The following is a 26,838-nucleotide window of genomic DNA, read 5'->3' as shown; positions in this document are numbered from 1 at the left end:
ATTCAACCCTTAAATTTAAATAGCTCGAATCTTCAACATTTAATTGTAAAAATTATATCTTATTCTCTATTTATCTTATACATACATAGTATTCAGTATAACTTGTTTAGATAATTAATGGTATTGTGGCAATTATGTTTTGGACAGCTGAAAATATGGACCCTTCAGTAATGCAACTAAAAGCCGCCAGATGCATCCTGTGGCAGTGTTGTTGATCGAAGGTCAGTGGCACTATCGTAAATATTTTGAAATGAGAGAAGTCAACATTTTTTTCGTGTCACAAAGCTTAATTAATACATGGATCATAAAAACTGTGTTATTTAGAAGGTATACTAATTGCCATTTGTGATTCGGTGTGCTACTGGACCATTTTTGCGTGTTTTCAGCTGAAGTACACGATGACAGAGAGAGCCTACTTACACTGCTCTGGACTCCTAGCATAAAGGCCCAATGGTAAATAGTTGTTTCGTTATCAGTTGTGATTTACTTTTGTGTCTAGTGAAGTGCTAATGCCTGTGTTTCGTGTTATTAGGAGGTTCTTACGACAAGTTTTTTTATCCAGAAAACTGTAGGATTACTGATTTCCTTATCGGGATCCGTGGTCTTGGCACCTAAGTTAGTGGGCCAGTTTGTTTTTGCATTTGGGTTATGTTCGATTTTTTTTATATTTCAATGATGATTATCCTTATTAAGCGTTATTTATTTGTGATTCATATCACCTACAATACTACTATGTAACGTTCTTGTACTTAAACGCTTTGTAATTTCTTTATTTGAATCATCTTATACATTCTACCCTAGGGCTAGGCATTCTAATAGATAACCTAATAGGCCTATGAATAGGTTTGCTCAGCCCACTCAGCCTGTTGAATCCGTTTACTGTAGTTGTTCATTATTGTAACAGTTTTAACGAGGAAATGTAAAGTGTTTTTGGTAATAAGTTAATAAATTGGTAAGTAAGTTATTCAGGTTTCTGTAATGGCCTAATTTCCATATTTCCTATGTTGTTTTTTATGTGAGATGAAAATAGACACTTCAATGTTTCTCTGCCATAATAAGTTAGCCTAAATGCTGTTTTAAACACATCTTCAAATTCATAATGAGGGATTCAATCCCAGTAGGTTTGGGTTTCGGTTAGGCTAACTTCATAGGTTAAGTTAACAATAATAAGTTAATTTAGGCCTTTTAGAGATTAAAGTTGTTGTCAATTATTGGCATTACCGGTATTTTATCCGGAGCCTAACGTATAATCAGTAATCCTTAAATTCGGCTATGAAATGTAGGCCTAAACTTAAATAAGTTAAGTAGATCATTTTTTGCTCACTAACTTAAGGGCCCTTTCACATGAGGCCACTTTCAGTTACCAGCCGGACAACTACAGTTGATGGTAGGCAAATTACAAGCCACTCTCACCATTAGCCACCGTAAGACTAGTTGATAAAATGCTGATGAGCAATGAACATCTCCTTCTCGTGTTACTAACTTATTTAAATTTCTGGGTACTTTTCAAATTAGACCCTCTGTAACTTGTGCGAGGAGACACTGCTTGGCCACTGTGTCCTGACAGACAACTGCAGTGGCTGTGTCTGAAGGCCCCAATTTAAGACAATACGATAACTTAAGTTACCTATTTAAGCTGTGGCAGACAAATAGTGGCCTCGAGTGAAAAGGCTTTAAAGCCTCTTAGCTTTGCTAAGCTTAAAATATCACTGATGCATTAAATATTTTTTTCGACTAAGTTTAGCCTTCATTTTTATTTTTGCTTTGACTAAGTAAACTTAGGTAGGTAGCTTAAGTTCTTTTTTTTCAATAGACATGGTTTAGCCCCTGAGCTGAATTGATGACTAATATAATATAAATACCTCGTCACAGCTCTGTAGTTTCTGTAGATTACAGCTGTTTCGGCATTAAAATGCCATCCTCAGATACACATACATCCACCTGAATTGGCGTCGTTAAACTGTAGGCCTACACATACACGAACACGATAAAAACATAAAAACACGTAAAACAAAAGACAGGCCTGGCAATGGGCTCCCCCTTATCAAGTTTACTCGCCAACGTATATCTGAACCATATTGAAAATAAATATATATTTTCAGACCTGAACAAACAAAAAAACAAGATAACGGAATATCACCGTTATGTTGATGACACAATTCTTATTTTCAAGGGTAACACAAGACAGCTCTACCTTCTACACAAGTTCCTCAACAATATAACGCCTAATTTGAAATTTACCATGGAAACTGAACAATTTCCTGGACATTACAATAGAAAAGATGGATAACAGATTAGATTTTAGTATATATAGAAAGCCTACCACGTCAAACCAAACCATTCACAGCACGTCTTACCACCCCTACAATAGCATGGCATATCGCCTATTACATGTCCCAATGACAGAGCAAAACTACAATAGAGAACTGAAAATCATCAAACAAATCGCCGTATCTAATGGGTATGATATTCAAATGGTTGACAACTTAGTAAAGAAATACAAAAATAAACAAAATCAAAATCAGAACTTAACCCCGCAAAACAAAAAATTCGTCTGCGTAGATTATTCTCACCACCTACATCACAGCCTAAAGAATGAGTTGGAAAAGCATGGGATCAAACTAGCTTTCAGAACTAGCAATAAAGTTATTAATAAGTTAAAACCTAAGATAAATAAAAATAAAGCTGACCAATCAGGTGTAGGCCTATATAAAATCAAATGTGCTAGTTGCCCGAGTACATACATTGGAAAAACAGGACGATCCTTTAGCATTAGGTACAAAGAACATCGCCCTAACGGAAAAACTGACAAACAAAAATCCACGTTCGCGCAACACCTGGTAGATAACAATCACGACCTACTTGATTTGGACAACACGCCTGTATTAATGGAAATAGATTAGATACCCTTGAAGAATATGAGATTTATAAAGCTCATAAAATAAAAAGCAGCACTGAGCCCATACTAAATGATCAATTACAATTTAAATCCCACACCATTTTTAATAACATTATCAAACGGAGCAAGCCACAGACAAGGGATCAAAGTCCAGCAGATAATACCGCCACAGCTGGAACGAACTAGCTGTTGTCCAGTCAGCTTCCGTACTCGTAGCAATCATGTTCGCGACAGGCCTGTCTTTTGTTTTACGTGTTTTTATGTTTTTATCGTGTTCGTGTATGTGTACAGTTTAACGACGCCAATTCAGGTGGATGTATGTGTATCTGAGGATGGCATTTTAATGCCGAAACAGCTGTAATCTACAGAAACTACAGAGCTGTGAAGAGGTACGGTATTTATATTATATTAGTCTTTTTTTTAATTTTTTTTTCATGCCTAATTGACAGTTAATAAAATGAATGAATTGAAATTAAAATGATTTTACCCTATTTAAACAGGCAAAGTTAGGGACACATGGCCCTCTCTTACACTTAACCTGTGGATAAAAACCTAAACATTTACTGTACAAAACCAATACTACAGTCTATATAGCCTACAATATTTAATGTAAAAAGAAACAATAAACTTTAAAAAGATAGATAGATAGATAACATAGATTACTTTTATATTTACCACTTTACATAAACACCTCTCACACACACAAAACACACACTTTTGCAAAAACTCGCATGCACACCGACATGCACACGTCAGTGAACAACCAAGCGCACGCCTAGGACATACCAACCATGGCCATACATCCAGAAAACATATTTTTGGTGCTGCCACAAACCGGGGACTACTATCAAGGGTTTCAATGGCTAGAAGGAGATCATTCCAAAGGCGACAAGCAGAAACAACAAACGCTCTGTTGTAAACTGCCGTTCTATGATGAGGCATACGCAAAGTAACTGAAACAGAACGTTCGAGTTTCCTACACTTTCTTCAGCTACAAATTTAAAGTTGTTAAAAAATATTTTGGAAAATTTGTTTTTAATATTGAATAGGTTATCAAAAGAATTTTTATTGATCTTAGTTCACATAAGTAGTTTTAGTAATTTAGAATCAACATAAAAAGGAGTGATGCGCTCATTACGTCTCAGATCATAAACAAATCTTAAGCAGTTTAAGTTACTGTAGGCCTAACTAATGACTTAAAGTTTAAGTTAACTTAATTATGCTATTTGGGATCAGGTAACTTAAGTATCGTCGACAACTGATTAGGCCTACATGGTTGCTAAACTTACTTAATGCCTTGTATGAAGTCGGCCAAAATATAATTGATCCAGTAAATGTGGTAAACCTTTTATTTTAAATTATTCGAGCCTAGGCCTACTGTAAACTGGGGCAATGATTTGTGTCTGCTTTTAATAGCCAAAAGATAAATAAATCGCTAACACATGTGTGATTAAAAATATCCCACTAGTAACCATATAGGCCTACAGTAGACTCCCTCTTATCCGGACACGTTTTAACCGGACATCGGTTTAACCGGACTACACTCGGCGGAATTGACATCTCTTTAACCGGAAAATTTGTATTAGCACATTGATTTAACCGGACTAGATCGGCAGGAAGTGGGCGGTACTGAAACGTCTGTTCTCGTGGGAAAGATTTGAGACCAGTCATCACGTGTCTTAATACAATGCTCTCCTAAGTTTAAGTAGAATATCACAGTAAATAGTCCGTTTTAACGAGTTTTTGGGGACGTCGGTTTAACCGGAAAATCCGTTATCCGGACTGGCCTCGGTCCCGAGGAGTCCGGATAAGAGGGAGTCTACTGTAGGTGTATGAGTAATGTTTCATAGGTGTACCAACTGTTTATGAAAATAGGTATATGTAGGCCTACTTTAGGCCTGCAGACTTTTAATGATAATTATAAGACATAAACTTACCTATTCATTATATCCATTGTTTTAACCCTTTCGATGCTAGAATAATTTTTTGTAATTTTCTAAAAAATGCTAGAGTTATTTACTTATTTCATCCGAAAAGTGTTAGGCTTGCCACGTGGGCAAAGTCTAGTGTGCGAGAAAAAAATCCGTACCGGTAGCCTAAAAATAAAATATTTAATCTGAAAAGTGCTAAGGAACGATAAGTTATATCGGGCCTCGATCATATGAGGAATCGTAAGAAACCATCACTGTTTCGAAACTATAACCGAGTCAACCGATATGCTCATTTAAACTCACATGATCGAAAGTCGCGCCGGCACGATATATCGTCGCCTAGCGCTTTTTGGATGAGTCGTGAACAACGATCTATCTTTCCATAGCACTGAAAGGGTTAAATAGCCTATTTATTTATTTTGTCAGTTCATTTTGTATTCTACTTAAAACATAAATGTAAGTTAAGTTACTTTGCTTATAAAAAACATAAAAAAACAAATTGTAATATAATTAGTTTATTTCACAAAAGGTATATCAAAATTACACTTCCGTACAATATAACCATAAATTAAACACACTCCCTTAGTAGATTTATCATCCTTAACTTATTGATCAGTTGAACACAATATATTTAAATGCTAGGCCTAACTGCTTCTGGTACCGCAAGGGGCTGGTTTTTTTACATTTTGTTTCTTCAGTTTTTTAAAACATTGTTTAATAAAACGAAACAATCTAATCATAAACAGTATAGTTCATCACCTGGTTAGGCCTTTACATAAAAAAATAAATAAAAAGGCCTTTATTTGCAAGCGAGTTCCATATTACATGTTTTTCAAACTAACTCAAGTCACTAAATCTAAACTAGGCCTATCCCAATATATTTACATAAGAATATACAAAAAATGTCAACAGAATAAATTTACAATATAAATTTTATATTTTTTTTTATTGCGGCCCTGAATGAGTTATAAGATTTTGAATTCTTAATATCTTTAGGGAGGCCATTGTTCAACTGCGGGCCGAAATAAGAAAAAGACCTTCTTCCAACCTCAAGCCTCACTTTAGGAAAGTGAAGCCTGGGGTCGGAGCGAGTAAGCTATAGGCTACAACCAAAAAGTAGGCTAAAGCACAAATCATAGAACTAACCGTAAAATAATAGAAACAACATTTTTTCTACATTAGCGTTCAGTGATACCAACATGAGCTAAGTTAGTCATCGAAAACGAGCTTCAGATTTTACAATTGGATAAGAAGTCTACTTGTGTTGGTTAGTCTAAGTGAATACAGTACACTTCCTCTTATCTGAGCAGGGCCGGTTCTAGGAATTTTTCAGAGTTAAGCGAACACCCGAATCAGCGCCACTTTTTTCTGCCATTTATTCTTAGTGTCGGCTCACAAGATGTTTTCCTCATTCATTCAGTTTATACTTTCTTCTTATTTAATACGCTAATTATAAATTAAACTTCAAACACTCGTAATCATTCACTTATCAACAATCATGAATCATCAAAACAATGCCAATACGATACCGATACGTTATAGGCCTACGTATACAACTAAAAGAGTGCAATACAACGTAATGCTCTGCTCTAGGATCACAAGCAGAAGGGAGTGAAAGGAGTGGGAAGTTTCTTGTTGTGACAAGTGGCGCGCTTCCTTATCTCGAGCATGCATGAGTCGTGAAATTAAACCCACAGGTGTTGCACTGGCGCTGTACGCTGCCGACTGCCGAGCGTCAGCTCACTTCAGGGGTGCCCAGAGGGGGGGGAATTTTTTGGGGGGGGGGCTTTTTTAAGGGGATTTTGGGGGGGATATTTTTTTGCTAGCTGTCATAATGAATGAATAATTTTGTATAAGCAGCCCGAAAAAAGTTTTTCTAAATACGGTAGTTCACTATCAACACCAAGAACATTTTGCCATTCGTAATTAAGATTGCTTCTAAGAATGGTAAAAACGCATCTTGTTAGACAATCCTTAACATGTACGGTAGGGTCAAATTTTACTTGCTACATATGTTTTAGCGGTTGTTTAACTCAACGATCGTCAGGTTTACAAAAATATCCACTTCTGGAGGTGTAGTCAGAGTAAGTTACGATAATTTAACGCAAAATGATTACAGATAGGAGATAGGCCATCAATTCAAGCGTGTACATTGCCTTCGGCAAGACTGGAAGTAAACTGAATCAGGATAAGGTTATGATGGACCGACGTGGCGACGTGGTCTCTGGATTGTCGTCTGCGTTTTCAACAGCTGATATTGGACTATTGTAGTGAAAGTGACTGAGAAGAGTGTTGAAAATATAATTGGATTCATATTTAATCGAATGTTTTCATTAAACATTTGTGTGCTGTCCCTAGTATTATGTATTTAGATATTTCAAACTCTTCCAAAGTAATTAATAAATTTCCTTTCACGCAGTAATGTAGAATTTTGAGACCATCATTTATATCCAGCATATTAATATTAATATTAGGTTATTGTTGTCAATAATTTTGAGTGGAATACTCAATTATGAATCCCTTTATATTTTCAACACTCTCCTGCTCCTCCGTCACTACACTACAATTAGTCCAATATAAGCTGTAGATAACGTGATCGTTGTAGATAGCACAGACGACAATCCAGAGTCGGCCCGCCATAACCTGATTCACTTTACGTCCAGTTCTGCCCGCGGCAATGTACCCCCTTGAATTGATATGCCTATCTGTTATCGTTTCGTGTTTTTGTTTAATGTTTGTAACATATTCTGAAGAAACCTCCAAAAGTGGATCCTTTTGTAAGCCTAACGATGGTGGAGTTAAAGAACCGCCAAAACACTACCATTATTAGTCATAAAACGCAAACCTGGGGCTATTAAAATGAGTTATAAGATTACCATACCTCGTCACAAAACCTTTTGTGGTGCTTGTATTGTGGGTATTTTGCCCGGCGATTATTGTAGAACGTAGAAGGCAGCCTGGGAGTGGCAAACAACGCCTCGTAAGTCTGCCCTATTTAGTGACCTAATTTTGAAACAAGATACTTTTTACTATTCGTGCAATTAAAGTTATTTGAATTCTTAAGCCCAATAATTTACACCACCTAAATATATTGTACAGTTACAGTACTGTGTTGGAGTAGAGTAATTCACTGAGTATAGTGTTGAACGTTTTGAAGACGTTGCCTTTAATACTGAGCGCGTGTTGGCTGACAATACAGATTCTAATAATTGTAAATTGAAAAACTTATAATTCGTCCATTAATTAGATATAACTTTGTATTGTTAAATGACGTTTCCTAATAAACATTTAATTTTGATTATCAGCAAGTTTGATTTTCTCTACCTCAAGTTTACTAAATACTTTAAATGCTCGTTTTATGTGGTAAAGGGGAAATTGCCAGGTAAATTGGAGGGGGGAGGGTAGGTTGAAATAAAGAGCAGCATAAATGGGGGGGGGGGGTTGCGCCACTGGGTTTGGGGGGGATGGGCACCTCTGGCTCACTTCAAATCGAAACTGCAAATAAATGGCATTGAGTCCTTGAGTTGTAGTGCTGTGCAATAGACACATTTTCAAGTGCTGTTGGTACAAACAGAATAAATGCCTTTATTGTGGTGCTTTGAATACTTAAACTCTCAGCAAAAATAAACAAAATTACGTTGTTTCACATAAAAAAAAATTGTTCCGTACTTTTTTGTGGCGCCATATGCGGCCGCGTAGTTCGCGTATATGGGTTAAACCGGCTCTGTATCTGAGTGTAGTCCGGGTTAAACGGATGTCCGGTTAAAAGGTGTCCGGATAAGAGGAAGTCTACAGTTAATTTAGTTTTATAAATAATAGCCCATGACAATTTTGTTCTGTAAAAAAATTTCTTAAAAACTAAAACTAAAAACTTACAAACTAAAATTAAAGCTAGCATAGTTTATTTAAATGTAAATTAAGCTTAACTTAAGTCCTAATTAAGTTAGAGTTAGTGAACATAAATATTCAGTGGTGAAGATGTAAGTTGGTTTAAATAAGTGACTAAGGTGTTGTTTAGTTACAGAGAGTCCAACAAATGTTAAGGTCAGAGAAAAAAACATTGTCTAACCTAGATTGCAAGTAAAAATAGTTAATAAAACAAACATTTGGTGGCCTAATTGTCGGGGGAACCCCTCCATGATGAAAGAGTAACACAATTCTAAAATAAGAAATATTCTGTGTCCATGTATTAATATACATTTTCTTATCTTTAGGAAGGTTAAATTGAAATGTTATATAATTTATACTGAAATGCTAAATGAAAAGATGAATTTATCGCCAATTAGTCAATTAGTTATCACCTATGTAGGCTACTTTTTAAGGAATAGTTGATAGTCGTTGATACATCTAGTTACTGTTAGCTCCCTTCCATTAACTAATAATATTAAATTAGTCGCTTTATTTTACAGTTCAAAAACTTATTTAACAATCAATTATATCATATTTAATTATTGGTTAAGAATGGTAATGGGTTCGCTTTAAAAAAATATATAAGTTATTGTCTAATGCTATGATTTTTGTTTTAGGTTTTCAAATGCATTCTACTGAAATAGTTTCACATCTAGAAAAACTGTGAAGAAGTGCAAGGCTTCATGAAGATAATCTGCAATTTGAACACTTAAATTGTATCACTTCTGTGGGATGTTTTTAAACATCTTCTATATGAACCGTTTAAAATGTAGACCAGCTTCTTAAAATATTCTAAGTACTAAAGTGCATTAAACCCCTCAAGATGGATGAACCTAATGGGGATTTTCACGAGGCGTTGTTTGCTCCGCTTTCGGCTTCAGACACTGAACACGATTGTCTCAAAGACTTTCTGTTGGATCCTCCTCGTCACGATCAGTCGAGTTTATCATCTCAGTATTGCTATGATAACGGAATACAAAACATTCAATCCAACTCAAGCCTTCCGATGTCAATGAGTCTGATGGGTGGAGGGCTGATGTCTGGCCATGGCATGAGCATGAACCACATGTCCAACCATGTAGGCCACGGCATGAACATGTCAAGCGTCCCATCAGGAATGAACATGACAGGGCCCGGGATGAACATGTCCTCTTCTAGTATGATGGGTGGGGGAATGCACATGTCTTCGGGGCAAGGTCTGCAGATGTCTGCAGGTCCTAGTTTACCGATGCCAAATGCTAGTTTACCAATGGGATCACCAATGGGCTGTGGGATGTCGATTCAACCGAACGTCGGAATGTCCATGGGTTCAGCTTCTGTTATGCCTATGGGAGGAAATTCAGGACTTTCTATGCCTCAGAATGCCTGTATGCCGATGTCGCCGAGCACAAACTTATCCATGTCCAACCAGGTACTTCCGATGTCGTCTCCGTCGCCACTCTCCATGTCTCCCATGGGGTCGAGTCACTCCCTGCCCATGTCCACGGCTGCCATGACCATGTCCACGTGCTCCCCTTTACCCATGTCCCCCATGGCCTCCAGTCATACCTTACCCATGTCCTCTACGCCTAGTAGATCCATCATGGACCACATGTCCCCTCTTCCCATTCCCAATCTTCCCAGTTGCGTCAACGACAGTCCCGCGATGATGCATCAGGGTTACCAGTCCAGTCCTCGTATACCTCAACTGCAAAGCCCAGTACAGAGTCATATGGCTCAACCTCAGGTGGACTTTAGGAGTCCGGGACATTCCGTAGAGAACGTGATACCGAGTGCTTTAGACAATGGTGTGATAATGGCTGAGTGCGGTGAAAAGAACGGAGAGTGGAGTCCGGCTGGCACCGGTGACTCCGTAAGGACAGGAGAGAGTCAAGAAGGGGTCGAACCGGGAACCAGTGAAAGGACCGTGAGTAGTGATTGTGTGAGTAGTGAAACCGTGTGTTCGCCGGAGACTACCGATGTCCCGGCCGAACAAGGGACAGAGGAAAAGAAAGTAAAACAAGAAACCAGGGGGCGGAAACGGAAGTCGGTGGAGAAGAAACCGCGTCAGAAAAAGTCACCCTCTACCATTGCGACGTACCAGAGTCAAATTTCACCGGACCAGAATGGGATTAAGATTCGCATTAAGAAATCGCTCACACCAGTACCTCAGAAAACGAGAAAACGAAGAACTAAGCAGAGTGATGAGGTGGATGAGTACGTAGAGCCTGCTGAGCAGGGACCTTGGGGTGACGAGAGGATGCCAAAAGTTGTGCTTAGCAAAATATTTTACATGGTGACGAAGATTGAAGGCTGTGTTCCATTTCTTGTAAGGTAAGCAATTAGTATAAATTGTCAATAAAATAAGTATATAGGCCTCAATCAACAGAGTATTAGACAAGTCTAAGCTCCCCAGGCTCAAAAAGCATAATAGTTGTTTATTTGCCAATATAATTAGGCCTAACACAAATAGGCATATTTAGGAAACCAATATGTAAAAAAGGTAGCCATGGGTTTAAGTCTGTTAAGACATTACTCTTACTAAAAAAAAAAAATAACTTAATTTCACTCTTAATTTTTGTTTTGTTTTACAATTTCACTTCATTTGACCTCTCGTTGTCAAATGGACACATTTTCATATAAATTAATTAATTAAATCTGAAATTTCACGATGAAATAAAAAATATCTAGTCCTATCTGAGAAAATAAACTTGAACGTATATCATCCCTTTCAGAATTAACCTGTTCAAAAACCTTAATTTGTTAGTTATTTGTGTAGATATATTTTATATGGCATGCAAATTATTCTTTGATCCCATGAATTTTTTCTCAAGGCACATTTGCGTACAAGACAGTGATTTTTTAAAATCTTTGTTGTTTGTTTTCAATTTAAAAATTGAACGAAAAAAACAATCTATAGGGCCTATATATCAAAGGAGAGTGTGTGTGTGGGTATGTACTGTGTTTTCTCCATGACCACTCACTCACTCATGCTTGTAGTAGTAGATTACTCCTGGTCTGGCAATAAGCTTCAATCTAGAGAAGATGAAAGTCATGTTGAATTGAATTGACACTTACAAATAATGTCAGCGGAAGAATTTTTCCATGGATATTTGTGGAAGGTGTTCCTATGTGATAGAAAGTTCAAGCCTGAAAGACCTTTGATTATTTTTCTTTCTTAGATAAGTGAGCTTACAGCTTGGTAGGCTTCAATCCACAGAGTCACAGCATTGTAAAGTTGCTAATTGGTGATTGTTGGAAAAGTCCAACAATCCTAACTTTTAGACCAGTGGTCCCTCATTTAGTGTAATATAATTAATTTTTTTAATTTTTTTCCATTTTTATGGAACCCGTGAAAAAGAAGCCAAACTATTCTCTTTAAAATGTTCCGTAAGTTGTGAGTTATTGACTTTGTACTTTTTTTGCAATTTATGTATTCCTAAGGCATTTTTCATATTGAGACTATCCAGCTGTAATTCTGCATCCTTAAAAAAAAAACACCATCTCCTTGTGATCTTGTAAACGTTGTTGTTGTGACAGAATGTCCCGAGTGTGTAAACAATGGCGCGACGTCGCAGTCTCACCTCACCTCTGGTACCATATAGACCTAGCCTCGACCTGGTGTCGCGACCGAGTCAAGAACGACCGAACCTTCCAGTGGCTTTGCGAGAACCGGCTGGCGCAGGTCCAAGAGTTGAACTTGGGTGAGTAAACATGGGTTTAACACACTAGACAACCACTGTAGTAATCTGCTAACAGTATTCTCTTACTTGCACCACATAACTTTGCATTTTTCCAATCCATAATTAGCTACGGCTTGATTCTTTGGGGAAACAGTAGTCACATAAGTGAAGTGTTAATACTCCAAAAGAAGGTAGTTAGAATAATAAACAAAGCTCCAATTGAAGAGCATTGCAAGCCATTGTTCATAAGAAGTAGAATATTGACTGTGATTAATCTGTACATATTTATGTGTTTACTTTGGGTATGGGAAAAATACTAGTTCCCATGTTTACAGGTTTAATATCCATTCACACAACACACGTAATCAGTTCCTATTAGACGTGCCTTATTGTAGGTTAAGTAAATGTAAAAATAGTTACCATGTTATTTCATTAAGATTATTTAATAAGCTTAGCATCAATGCCAAAGAATTGTACCTTAATTCATTTAAAAAAAGAGCTCAGGTTTGGTTACTTTTAAATCCTTATTATGACTTAGAAGAATATTTTAAGGTTGATGAAGTTAACTTTTAATGTCCTCACATTTCCACATTATTTTTTATTTGTAAGCATATGTATTAGTATAGCCTATTTTGACTTGTTGTTAGGCTTGTTTTGTTTTGCCTAAAAATAGGCTGTTTATGTAATAGCTGAATTTTCTTGACTTTTGTCTATTGCATTTGTTGTAAATGTTGAAGGACAATAAAACGTTTCTGATTTCTGATAACTCCAAACCACTTTCACTATCAAAACTGTGACTGGTTGGTGAATTGTAAAACTAAGCTCATCTTCTCAAATATACTCAGCATCTGTTGAAAATACCAATTCAAGGCCAAAAAGGTCCCTAGAATAGCCTCAGTCATTAGGGTTTAACCTTAGTCTTCTAACGCTTTGTCTATTAGTCAATGGACAAAGATACTGGATAAGTGAGAAGTAGAGCGTACCTATTTGGTTATTTCAACTAAATATTTTCAATGTAAAAGCCACATTTGTGATGCCTATTTATTGCTTTTCAACCCCTTATATACACAGGTCAGGTCACATATTGAATTCCGAGTGGTGTTAAGTAGAGAAGTGAGATTACACCGTTTTATAGAAGAACTTTTTCACTTATAGGTACTCTGTAAAGGGAATAACAAATGCACCTCATTAGTACACACCATATAGACCTAATTAGAACAAATTATCAATTTATTAATAGAGTGAGTCATCAACACAAATAAATAGTGCTTACCTTTGTTCATAAGACTAGTTGTGTTTGGTATATCTTATTCTTCTGTGACAATGTACAGAGTACTAGTCACTCATTTAGTACCAAATGACACGTTCTCTGTTTTTCTTGTTATAAGTAAGTTTTTATGGGGTAAATAGAACTCGATGCTCACTGACTACTCAAAACCAAAAAAGATTTTCCTATCTTAGTTTGTCCTTAAACCAAATCCCTACAAGTGAAACTAAAACACTGGTATTATCGCTATAAGTTAATTGGTGTTCAAAGGACCAACAATCTTTTAAACAGAGTCAACAGTCTTCACTAAAAGGGAGTTAACAAATTTGTACCAAGAATTTCTTAAATCAGCAATGTTAGGTACTTGACTTAACTGACCAATTATCGACGATGGTTATTGTCTGTTTGGAATACAGTTTTGAAATATGTTTTGCAGGTGGCTGGTCGTTCACGGGGATCCCTAGTGTGCTAGACAAGATGGCGTCGTCGTGTCAGAGGTTGCAAGGTCTGGGACTGTCCGGTCTGCAGGGTCTCAGCATGGACAACATTAAGTTCCTGGTATCGAACTGTCCTCACCTGGAGAGGCTTGATCTTTCCAGCATAAATGTGAGTGTTACAATTGGTGCTCTAGTTGCCATAATTAAGTCACCAGGAAGCTTTTGGAGGTAAACCTTATGTATGGTAAACTTGTTAGTTCGCTTCTCTAGATGAACCAACTAGACGCTCACTATGTCCCTGTTACTAACTCTTGCACTAAGTTATATTTCCTGGCAGTTTTCTCTAGGTTGGCGTTGAAAAGGTTACGCTGGGTTTTAAAGGTTAGCGTGTGATCTAGAGCAAGATAAGGTTGTTAATTTTGTTTCAGCCTAACCAAACCCCTCTGAAAATGTTCAGCATCTAGTCAAAATACCACTGATTTGTCTGTAAGGCAACTGTAGAGAAATCACCGGATTGAGATTATCGATAGTTGCAATCGATGTGTTACAATTTTAGCGAGTTATGTTTATAGCCAGCAGAGAGTCTAGGTCAACAGTTTGACTGGTGTGTCTAATGTTGTAGCCTGAGCAGAACAACCCCAGGTCAGCAGTCAGTATGGCGTCACTGCTGCATCTGGCTCAGACAATGGGAGAGAGACTCACACATCTCATATTGTCCAACAACAAACTGGCTGGAGTACCTCAGATCATTGCGGCTGTTGCGGTGAGTACTCACAATCTGTACAACGTCCTTTCTTGAACCCTTGAGATCAGAAAGACTATTTTCAGGTTTTTAATTAGGTATGGTTAGTTGTACTGGCTACTCTTTGCATTGCAGCTCAGATGAATTTTATTTATCGATCCAGATCTAACGAGAACAAACTGTAAAGGTAGGACAGAGAAACTTTACCATTAATATTATTAGGCTAATGGGAGTAGCAAAGACAGATGATGTTGAACAATTCTGCATCAAAGTGGTCAGTACTAGCCTACTTGCCAACCAAGCGCAAATATTCAATAGGCCTATTTAAAACCTAAACAACCTAAATCTTGAAAATTAATCATTTTACCTGTTGTTTAAAATGTGATCATAGGAACCTCACTCCCTGGTATTACCAAGGAATATTGTCTTTAAGTCTGGGTTTTTCAAGCAAAGCAAGGGTTGTAGTATTTAAAGAAAGTTAGTTGAAAGTAATATGTGATCTCATACAACATATCACATTGTGGATGGATACTCATCATAATAATCTTTTGAATAACAATACATTTACAGTTTAATGTTTTCTTGCTCTGTCGCAGGCACACTGTCCCAACCTACAGGTGCTGGACCTGGCCAATGTGAGGACTGTTGCTCAGACTACTGCCTGTATACACATAGAGAAGCTGCAGGAAGGCTGTCCTACACTCAGGGTACTCAGGCTTACCAACAGTCAGCTAGCTCTGTCACCAGTCTCATTCAACGAGCAGGTACAGTGCTGTGTATAATTATTCTGATTCTACATTCCTTGAAACTTTCAACTGATATTGAGAAATCGTCTCTCCTTGATTCTTCAAAACCATTTAGGTCTACTTGTGGTATTGAGGAATCATTTATTCTCAATATGTGATGCTGGGTCTCCTGCACAATCATACAGGTGTCTGTGGAACTATGTACCAGGGTATGCAAAGTCGTTAGATAGTTTGGTAATGTTTTAGTCCAGGGAGCCGAAACCCCCACCGGACTGAGACTGTTCTAGGACCATGTCCTCTTCAGCCTGCAAACCGTGTAATTGCGTGGCCGTTTAATCTCAATAGTGCTTTGGGAACATCAAACTTTTCTCATTTCCTCTTTAAAAAACTCTTACTAATCAAACATTATCATAATCATTAGCATTATAGTGTTTTTACACCAACACCACCTGAATACAAACTCAAGTTATGTGTAGAATGGAGTGAGATGATATGTATAGCAATTTATTGACTACAATCAGCTGTTTCCCTAGACATTCATTGAGGTCCCAATGATCTAGCTGGACCTATGTTGCTATTGAAGACCTACTGATTTGCAACCTTTTGATTCCTTGGCAAGCACCACAGCCACACTAAGCTATCCTGCTATGAATACCATAAATTAATATTCTGTTCAAGTAGTCCTGTACACAAACCATTTTTAGAAATTTTTTTTTACAATTTTGTTGAATTTTTTGCACCAGTCCAAGTTAGGTTACAGCTGATCAGCTATACTTGTAGAGTTTTTCAACTGCTTTGGAAATATCAAACTGCGACTTCCCTCTCAATTAAGTGTTAGCAATTGAAAATATTTAGTTTTTGTTTCAAGACTGTAAATAAAACATATGTTTTATTTAGGATATTATATTATTATGATCAGATGTAATCAAAATACCTTTGGAAGAAAAATCACAAGATCTCACCACTTTTTTGACACCTTGGGGACGATTTAAGTTCAAGGTCCTCCCCTTTGACATTACATCAGCTCCGGAGTATTTCCAGAAACGCATCCATGCTGCTCTTGGTGATCAAAGAAATGTAAAAGCTTACATTGATGATATCCTAATATGGGGAAGCACACAAGCCGAGCATGACAAGGTTTTGGTGGAGGTTCTAGAAAAGCTTCAAAAGGAAGGCATTACCTTGAATAAAGAGAAAACAGTCTTTTCAAAGCCAAAAATTAAGTTCCTTGGCTTTGAACTGAGTGCTGATGGCATTTCTCTTGATCAGGAGAGAGTTAAGGCTATTTCTGAGATGGAGCCTCCAACTGATGTGAAAGGTGTACAAAGATATCTTGGAATGATCAATTTTAGTGGAAGATATATTCCAAATAGGTCTGAGATTTTGAAGCCTATTCACGAGCTACTCAACAAAAATAATGAATGGATATGGGACAAACCACAACAAAAAGCTTTTGATACTATCAAAAATCTTCTTACTACGGCTCCTCACTTAGCTTTCTATGACCCTAATCTTCAAACAATGATTGCATCATCATTTGGTATCGGCGGAGTATTGTTGCAACGAGAAAAAAGTGGCACATTCAAACCAGTAAGCTACATATCACGTTCTCTCACTGATACAGAAAGAAGATATTCCAACATAGAACGAGAAGCTCTGGGAATCGCCTGGGCATGTGACAAGTTGAAAGACTACATAGTTGGTAAGGACATAATAATCGAGACAGATCATAAACCACTTTTGAAGATTTTGACGTCAAAAAACTTAGATGAATTAACTCCACGTCTACAGAGAATAAGACTAAGAATGATGCGTTACTCATACAATCTTGTGTATACTCCTGGAAAACACCTAATAACAGCTGACTGTCTTTCACGTAACCCTCTAAAGGACACTGAAAACTATGACTTAGAGGAGGAACTCACTTACTACGTGAGACAAGTCATTTCCAATGTTCCAACTACTGATGAAAACATACAGAAAATCCTACATTGTCAAAGACAAGATCCAATTTGTATGAAATTACGGAACTTAATCATTGATGGTTGGCCAGAAAAATCTGAAATTCCAGATCAATTAAAGACATTTTTCAACGTAAAGGAAGAACTTTCTGTTGCTGATGATCTTGTATTACGAGGAACAAGAATATATGTTCCAGAAGCATTGAGAGAAGAAATGCTAAAACGAATCCATGTAGGACACTTGGGAATAACAAAATGTAGACTCCGAGCCAGCAACAGTCTTTGGTGGCCAGGAATATCTCGTGAGATTGCAAAGATGGTTGAAAGTTGTCCACAATGTATTCAGCACAGGAAAAATAAAAACGAACCACTTATTCCAGCAGAGTTCCCTTCAAGACCTTGGCAGATTGCAGCAATGGATCTTTTCAAGTTAAGTGGTCAATGGTTCATCGTGTTAACAGATTGTTACTCACGATACTTTGAAATTGCAACCTTACGTTCTTTGACAAGTCATCAAGTCATTGAAAAATGTAAATCAGTATTTAGTCGTCATGGAATTCCAGAAGAAATCAGAACCGACAGCGGAACCCAATTCACCATGCGTCAAGGTTCGGAATTCCAGCAGTTTTCCAAAGACTACAATTTCAAGTTAAAGACAAGTAGCCCTCACTTCCATCAGAGTAATGGAGCTGCAGAGGCTGCAGTGAAGGTAGCAAAATGCATCCTAAAGAAAAATAAAGAAGACCCTTACCTGGCACTCTTATCATACCGTAACACTCCAATATCGAACGGGTTTAGCCCTGCACAACTACTAATGGGACGACGTTTACGAGACAACCTACCAGTTTTGCCAGGACTTTTAACAGAAAAGCCAGATTTGAGTGACTTGAAACAAAGGGAGAGGAATTATAGAGAAAAGTACAAGAGAAATTATGACTCCAGGCATGGTGCCAAATCTCTTGGAAGTTTGAAATCTGGAGACAGCGTTTGGATATCTGACGTGGGAAAACCTGGAACGGTTGTAAAAACAGCAACTGAGCCACGATCATATATTGTCAGGACTGATACAAGAGACCTAAGAAGAAACCGTTTCCATCTTCTACCATTTCCCGATGACTTGAAAAGTACACCATCACGAGACAATGTGACAGAACAAAATTCAACAAGTGTCTGTACCAGAAGTCCAAAACCACAAGAGGACAACTCAAGTTACAAGACGAGACACGGACGTCAAGTACATCCTCCAAGGAGACTCGACCTTTAAGGAGGGGGATGTTTCAAGACTGTAAATAAAACATATGTTTTATTTACGATATTATATTATTATGATCAGATGTAAACAAATATTGTTATTAGTGTTAGAGACTTCTTACAAAAGACATGTTCAAATAAAATGTTACCAATTTAGATCATTCCTAAGTATTATTATCACGAGAAGTATAGACGGTCGTGATACAGTTTTTAAATACTCCTGTACTCTTAGTTGCTAAAGTTAAGTTTCCATTGCAGGCGACGTCGCAAGGGTTCCCCCATCTGGAGGAGCTGAGTGTTGCGGGTGTTGTGGAGGGTCTGTCATCGCAGCCGTTCATCGACGATGAGGCCCTCCAGAGGATCATTAAGAACTCCAAGAAGCTGAGGTTACTGGACGTGAGGGGCTGCAACAAGGTGTCAGACTCATCATTGGTCAGGGTGCCTGCATGGGACCTGGAGCACATCTTTCTATCAGGTAAAGTACAATTAAAATGGTAAATAAATGCTTTAGCCAAAAAACGAAAGTAGAACATTCTCTCATACACAACATTTTAAATATATTCCACTCAATGTATGGAAAAAAGAGCTCACATACGAGGCATGTTTTTAAAGTAAGTACCGATTTAAAATTTCCCCGTTCCAGCGCTGCGATTGGCATTTTGGACATTTGCGCTGTATATGTGCATCTATTGGCAAGCCCTAGCCGGAAATTCGACAACAATCGGCCGTGTTTACATCCGGTTTCGAGCATTAAAAATGGTGCCGCCAATTGAGATTACCGCCGACTGTGAAGTGCGCGCTTAATTAGATTTTTAAGTGCTAAAGGTGTGAAAGCCATTGAAATTTATCGACAGATTAGTGAGGTGTATGGCGAGAACATTATGAGTGACGGAATGGTATGCAAGTGGGTAAGGGCATCTAAAGACGGCCACCAACGTCCATAAAATTTCAATGGCTTTCACACCTTTAGCATTACAACACGCACTTCACAGTCGGCGGCAATCTCAATTGGCGGCACCATTTTGAATGCTCGAAACCGGATGTAAACACGGCCGATTGTTGTCGAATTTCCGGCTAGGGCTTGCCAATAGATGCACATATACAGCGCAAATGTCCAAAATACCAATCACAGTGCTGGAACGGAGAAATTTTAAAATGGTACTTACTTAAAAAACATGCCTCGTACGTACAAAAACTATTTAAAACTTTGAAAAACAGATTGGCCACTATTTCTTTAGTAGCTGGAGGAAGGAGAACGACTATGTCACACACACAGGACACAAGACCCGATGTCATGGCCAAACTTTCGCCAACTCCACGCACATGTCGTTGGACTAGTTTATAAATTGTAGCCACACTTTTTTATAATTTTATTGTTCGTGTTCTGTGTTTTCTACAACGAATCTTCACACCGTCAGTGTTGGAGAGGATTGGACATGCTTAGTGTCCTCATAAACTTGGAAATGAAGCCCCAAGAGCTTTGAAACCACGGTAGTTCGGCTACTGCTATATAATCACTTCTTGGCTAATTACAAGGTGATTTAGCTTGTTTGTTGTTTAACTTAAATTGCTTCTAATTTTCAATCCCAAAAATCTTGAGCTATTTTGTTGGAAGTATTTTTTCTTTGGAGTAATTGAGTAAAGTATGTTTCCTCAGACTGCTACCTGGCTTTTAGCTCTACGAGTATTAAAGTGTATTTTCCCATAGGCTGCTATGTGACTCGGCTGAACGACTCTGGTCTGGAGCTGATTGTCAAGAAGTGGAGTCACAGCCTGGTGGAGGTGGACCTTGCGTGGAGTACAGCCACGGAGCCTCTGGACGCTGCAGTGCAGGCACTAGCAGAGCAGGGCGAGACCAGCAGACTCAGGTATTATAGATGTGGACAAGCTAACATGGGCCTGAGTTCTGAGGGGGCTATTGTCCACAGGTTTGGTGGTCTCTCCTTTATTACTGCCGCTCGATTGAAGTACACTCAAGGGTGCCCTATATTGCAACAAGTAATTTTCATATAGAACAAATAAATATAAAACATTGCAAGATATCTCAGAAAATTTCTGCTGATTTGTTACAAAATTTCACACATATTTGTCAACATTTATGCTTTTGACCAGTTAGTAGTTGGGGAATAAAAAATATACATCCACCTTTCACCAATTTGAAATTTTGTATAAAAATAGCAGAATAAAAAAAAACAGAATACCACATTGTTTTATTTTAATTCCAGCTTTCTACTCCCCTATAGTGCGAGATCAGTCGAGCGGCAGTAATAAGGGACTAGCTATTGGCCGGTGAACAGTAGCAAGTCTAGGAAAAGCGACTTAACTTGGGTCTGTGTTAGTTCGACAACGACTATAGAAAGTCAATGCAAAGAGTTCATTATATAATTATTTGTTGTATCACAGCTCAAATTAGATTGTTAGTACAGATTGTGTGCATAGTCGCAGTCACATAAGTCACAGAAAAGTCATTAATTTTACCAGGAATTTATATGATGGATGAGCTCGAAAATGTTCCATGATATTACGAAAGTTTAAATAATAGTAATAGAAAAGTCACAGATTTCATTGGAGGATGACGGAAATACCTCCTAGACCCAATACTATTTCAAAAGAGAGTTTTTAAAGGAAAAAAAGCAACTTGGCTTTGGAATAATTATTGAGAAGAATGGAAGGATACACAACTAACTCACCTGAATAAAGAATTCTCAGGAGGTCAATAGAACACTTAAAAAATACACATTAAGCTGATATTTCACCCCTTTCAGGGCCTTCTTCAGAGATAGAAGGTACAATGGCAGTTACAGTTCTAGCACTGTTTTAAACATTGAGATATAGATTATAAGTGGAGTCACTACTCTCTGGTTAAACATTAGAGAAAAACATGCCACTGTTTTTGCTGGTTTGTTTTCGGTGTTTTGTGTTGGTAGGTTGGCCATGTGATTGGTTGGTGGGATGCTGTCAAATTCCATTCATTCTAACCTAACCATACTATTTGGGCCTATTTGGGGTTATCCGTTATTTCAAGGACTTATATCAAAAACTTATTTAAGTTATTGCACGTTAAAACGTGTGTTTTTAAAGTTATTTTGAAACATAATAAATTGTTTTTGATAGTAAATAAATACTAACTTATTTACCTCTTTTCAAGCTATGTGGTGAAAATAGGCTAGTCAAGTCAAGTTTCCTGGTTTGGAGAAAATCAGTTTAGTCTTGGGTTTAGTCCTATGGCATTTGATTAAAGATCGGCCATCGGTTTACGATCTTGTTAAAATGGGTTGCTCTTGCTCGTAAAATAAATGAATCTATATAAAAGGCAAAGCCCTCACTGACTCACTGACTGACTCACTTACTCATCACTAATTCTCTTACTTCCCATTTACCTAGGAGGCTGAAATTTGGTACACTGATTCTTTAGGCATGAAATAGGAAAACTTAGCTTTTTATTCTGATCGGACTCTCGGGCTCCGCCCCAGTGGCTCTGGAGTTTCCCATGTTAACCTTATGAGTACTCATATTTAAATGGAATTAATGAATCTTAACAGCTGTTTCAATGAAACAAGTTGGTTCTGTTCTATGATGTTCAATAGCGTTAAAGTTAACAGGGTGCAGCATTATTATTTCTTTTACATTTATGACAACAGCTAATTTGCAACCAAAAGGTGAGTGAGCGTAGCGAACGAACTTTAATCTGGAGGCGAGTTAGCATAGCGAACGAGCTAACCTGAAGGCAAGTGAGCGCAGCGAACAAGCTCTAACCTGAAAGTGAGTGAGCGTAGCGAACGAACTTCAACCAGGACATGATTGAGCTCACTTATAAAGTTAAACGGGGCAAAGCCCGCGGGTACAGCTAGTAAACTTATGTTGCAATCATAATGTTGACATATTTTGGTTTACTATCAACAAAACAACAGGATGACGCTATCTTGATCTTGCCTCTAATTTGACAAGTCCCACCAACAGATCACCTGGCCAACCTAACAACACGAAACTCTGAAACAAAACCAGCAAAAACAGTGGTACGTTTTTAAAACACAGAGTGGTTACTCCAGTTATTATTATAGCTCAGTGGTTTTAAATGTCTCACAGGCTTGCCAACAATTAACTTGTATAAAAATTATAAACTGTATATCCACATATTTACACCATTGATTTTACTGTACTACTGTAGTTAGTTGTGTGGGAAAGGAATATTTTGGAAGGAATTTGGGTTTATTTTATGTTTAAGTTAGGTGGAGCTCGTGAATTTGTGACAAATTGATAGGCCAATTCCCATATTCAATAACAATAGCATGGAGCTATTGCATTGGTTTTTTGCCATTCTACCTTCTACCTCTGAAGAAGCCCCTGAAAGGGGGGAAATATCAGCCTAATGTGTATTTTTTAAGTGTTCTATTTACCTCCTGCGACTTCTTTATTCAGGTGAGTTAGTTGTGTTTCCTTCCTTTCTCCTCAAGAATTATTTCGAAAGAGAAAGATGTCTATTGTCTATACTCTACTCTCTCTCTCTCTCTCTCTCTCTCTCCAACTCTATCCTTGGTTGAAAATGCTGTCAGTTGACAGTGAAATATTCTAGCTCTTGTCTATTATTATGTAAAAAATTGATTTTCTCGTCTTTTCTCATGCTAGAAAAGACTTCCTCAGTTAGGTAAACGTAGTTACCTAACAAAATACGTTTAAACCTAGGCCCTCTTGACAGTATTTCACTAACTGTGGTCAAGTTTTAAGTAAAAGTTTTATGCATAAGGGGTTTTGGACCAGTGTGTCAATCTTAGTTCACAGCCCATTGACAACTGTGTATGGTCAACTAGACATTAGAACAGGCACAAGATCATTTTGTTAATTAGACATAACTATGTAACTGACTTGAAATAATATCACTTAAGTAGTATGAGCAAAATGAAAACTTTTGTAAAATTGCATCAATTATAAAGCCAAAATATTACCTTGAAAAAAGATTCACACCTACAACTGAGAAAATAATTGTTTAATAACATAAATGTCAGTATATGATAAACACTAAACGGTAAACATATTCTATCAATAATTACGACCAAGTAGACTAACGTCGTATTCTACCTCTGTATGTATTGAGATTTTACTTCTCTGCAGAACGCTGGACCTGTGTGGCTCGTCAGTAAGCCTGGAGCCTGTGAAGGCCGTCCTGACCAGGTGTCCGATGTTGTCGTCCATCAACCTGTCTTCTTGTCGAGCGTTGCCGCGCGGGATGAAGCGGCTCTACCAAGGTTTGCCGCTCGTACAGCTGCGGTCGACCATGCTCAACAACGCCTCCAATGACGACCAATGAACCATTCCCCTCCTCTGCCCCACGGTCAATTAACTGCGGGTATCGCTCTTGTTTCTTAATCCTGGTACGGTTGTGAAAATTAAGGAGGTTTTAATCGCACAGAGTTAAACCTCAATGGGTTTAAACGTCCCTGGTGGATGTCTAAGATGCTTTTAGGCTAAAATATAAACTGCTCAGTGGTTGATCAGGAATGTTGTTGAAAGGATAGATTTCAGCTAGCTTACCTCAGACAATTAAGAGTCCAGAGGCTTACAGATACACAGTAAAAAATTTCAAATCTTAACACTAATATTTCATACTAACACATCATTATGATATAATATAATATTTCATGATTGAAGGCAGTGTTTTGTGACTTTTTGTGTATCTTATCTATTAGCCCCTGGACTGTAATTTTCTCTGGCAAGTTGATGAGCTCAATCACTTGGAAAAGTTCTGATGCTTGAATAGTCTCTGGATTGTTGAAATAAGTAATTTACGTCTGCATGAAACAGCTGTAGCTGTAATCAATGCAATACAGAACCATTTGACTGAAGAGAAACTAAAACTGAACTTAAAAGTTTTAAAAAATTGTTTATTTATCTGTTGTCCGAAGTATTTTATAATGTTTTTTTTTTTATCAAAGATTACATAAATCTTAACAAGTTAAGAAATTAACCATCAAACACTTGTGCCATACCAGACACAATTTAATTTTTAAAATATGACCCAAGAGAAAGAAAAATCTTGTCAATGAAAGATTAGTTGTTAGTCTGTTTATAAATGAAAACTTATATAGCAAAAGAACTTGGGTTTACCGTATATATATTTTCTTTTTCCGTCCTAGGGTGCTAGGCACTAGCCACGGATCGTTTTTCATGTAACTTCAGGCTAGGTATAGGAGTTGAGGTATTATCACTCAGATAAAATCCATCGGTCATCTGGCGGAATTTGAACCTGAGACCTCAGGGACCGAAGTCCTGCGCTCTACCACTAGATCAGCTCACTGGTAAACCCCATGGGTAGTACTGTATATCTAAAACATCTTAAGCTGAAAATTTCTAGAAATCTTTTGCAATGTTAATTGGATGTTACCTTAAACCGTATTTTTCCAAAACAGTTCTTAAATTTTTGTAAAGAAGGATAGGAGAAAACTTTTGTTTGGAGAAAGTTTAAAAATTTAAAAATCAGCTCTAGGCCTACTAGGTCTAAGTTTATATAGGTTTCAAAACTGATTAATATCCTGTATGGTAATCACAATTTTTGGTTTGAAATAATAAATCTTTATTGAAATAGCAACATGTTATGGAGAACATTGAAAACCACGGCACACCTCCTTGATTTTTACAATTTCCTTGTATTTTTTCATATATATTTAATGTTTTATAATATATTGTTGATACAAAAAATTGTTTTGCGTTAAGTGTCTGGAAAGTACGAAAGACTTGTACATAGTTGTAAGTTTGTTTATATTGTATTTATAATTTGTTGAAAAGGTGTTTACTATAAACAAAGAATTTATTTTATTATGTTTTGTTTGTAGAAGTACAAAATGTTAGTCATTCATCTCAATTGTATATTTGTACATATGAGCTTGTAGAATAGCTTTATAGCTTATTTATTGATGTTTCTACAGGATTTCAGTTTTCTAAATTGACCACAGCGTAGTTAACTTCACTTTTGTCTGAAGTGTTTTGAAATAGTTCAACTATTGATTTACACCAATATTTTTGTAGGTTTTTTTGCCCATCGAAAGTGTTATTACACTAAAAACGTTTTAAAACTCAAATTGTGGTGGAAGAGAGATTTCAACACAAGGCTAATTATTTTTTATTAGTTTTAATGTAGACTTTAAGGTAATCCTTGCATTTTACACTAGGATTTCAATCACTAGACGAGAATTTATTTATGTTTGAAAAGGGTTTATATTACAAAAATGCATGTCTGAAGGTCTGTTCTGAATATGTTTTTCGGTAAATAAAAAATCAATCTTTGAAATTAATTAATAATCACTCCTTCAAAAATGTCTCAGTTAAGTTTGAGGAAACTTCAAATTTGTAAATACCTTTACAAGTTAATTGGATTTTTGATTTCTTGTTAAAAATACTACAGTATATTTTAATTTTGTCGTCAAAATTTGAATCACTTCCAATAAGGAGTGCTAATATTTCTTGCCTTCCAAGTATTTTTCAAAGTTTTATTGAATATTATGTGTCGGGTAAATTTTGTTTTGTTTGTTTTATTTATTTGTTTGATCACTGAAATATCCCACACTTCAATTATGTTTAATGCCTAACCTGATAAAAAACGTTGGGTCAACAAAGGAAGGTTTCTTTTACTATGAAATTTTATAAAACCTTTCTTAAATAAAAAAAAATTGTTAATGATACTTGTATTACTAACATTAATGATCTATGGATTCATTAGCTTCCCCATTGACAGGCACCGTAGTAAGTATACTGCTAGGTCTGTTGAATTAGTTTGTGTTGAATTGTTGTTGTTATTGGTTATTCAGAGAAAAAATCAACAAATTATATCAATAAAAATACTCTTAATAGCACAAACCTTGATAAAACGTTGTCTGAATCATAAATTTATCATCAACACATTGATTTTTATAGGTAATAAAAGCAATTGCAAATATTTAATGACTATAAATACAAGCTTATAAATTAGATATATAGGTAAAAAAAAATTGTTTGTTGTTAAAAGCATTTGATTTTTTTCTCCTTTGGCCTGTACATAAGTT

General features: G+C 36.9%; 1 protein-coding gene across 1 annotated transcript; it reads left to right on the top strand.

The window, feature by feature from the left end:
* Positions 1 to 222: 222 nt before the first annotated feature.
* On the top strand, positions 223 to 26,722 carry LOC128993631 (uncharacterized). Its single transcript, XM_054417660.1, has 9 exons — positions 223 to 453; positions 9,357 to 11,052; positions 12,259 to 12,422; positions 14,105 to 14,274; positions 14,728 to 14,868; positions 15,444 to 15,611; positions 19,064 to 19,280; positions 20,514 to 20,673; positions 23,915 to 26,722. The coding sequence occupies exons 2-9, from the start codon at positions 9,563 to 9,565 to the stop codon at positions 24,108 to 24,110; spliced, it is 2,706 nt and encodes a 901-aa protein (XP_054273635.1). The 5' UTR covers positions 223 to 453; positions 9,357 to 9,562; the 3' UTR covers positions 24,111 to 26,722.
* The last annotated feature ends 116 nt before the right edge of the window (positions 26,723 to 26,838 follow it).

Source organism: Macrosteles quadrilineatus, unplaced genomic scaffold (genome assembly GCF_028750875.1).
Source record: "Macrosteles quadrilineatus isolate MER2022 unplaced genomic scaffold, UCM_ALF_1.0 Scaffold_4__1_contigs__length_99947679, whole genome shotgun sequence".
Classification (NCBI taxonomy): domain Eukaryota; kingdom Metazoa; phylum Arthropoda; class Insecta; order Hemiptera; family Cicadellidae; genus Macrosteles; species Macrosteles quadrilineatus.
Note: the sequence above shows the minus strand (reverse complement) of the source record. Positions and strands in the feature narration are given on the sequence as shown.

Excerpts from the sequence above, each read along its gene's own strand:
- LOC128993631 (XM_054417660.1), top strand. The coding sequence starts at position 9,563 with ATGGATGAACCTAATGGGGATTTTCACGAGGCGTTGTTTGCTCCGCTT. Across the intron at positions 14,275-14,727 it reads TTGATCTTTCCAGCATAAAT|CCTGAGCAGAACAACCCCAG; the intron begins GTGAGTGTTACA and ends CTAATGTTGTAG. Across the intron at positions 19,281-20,513 it reads GGAGCACATCTTTCTATCAG|GCTGCTATGTGACTCGGCTG; the intron begins GTAAAGTACAAT and ends ATTTTCCCATAG.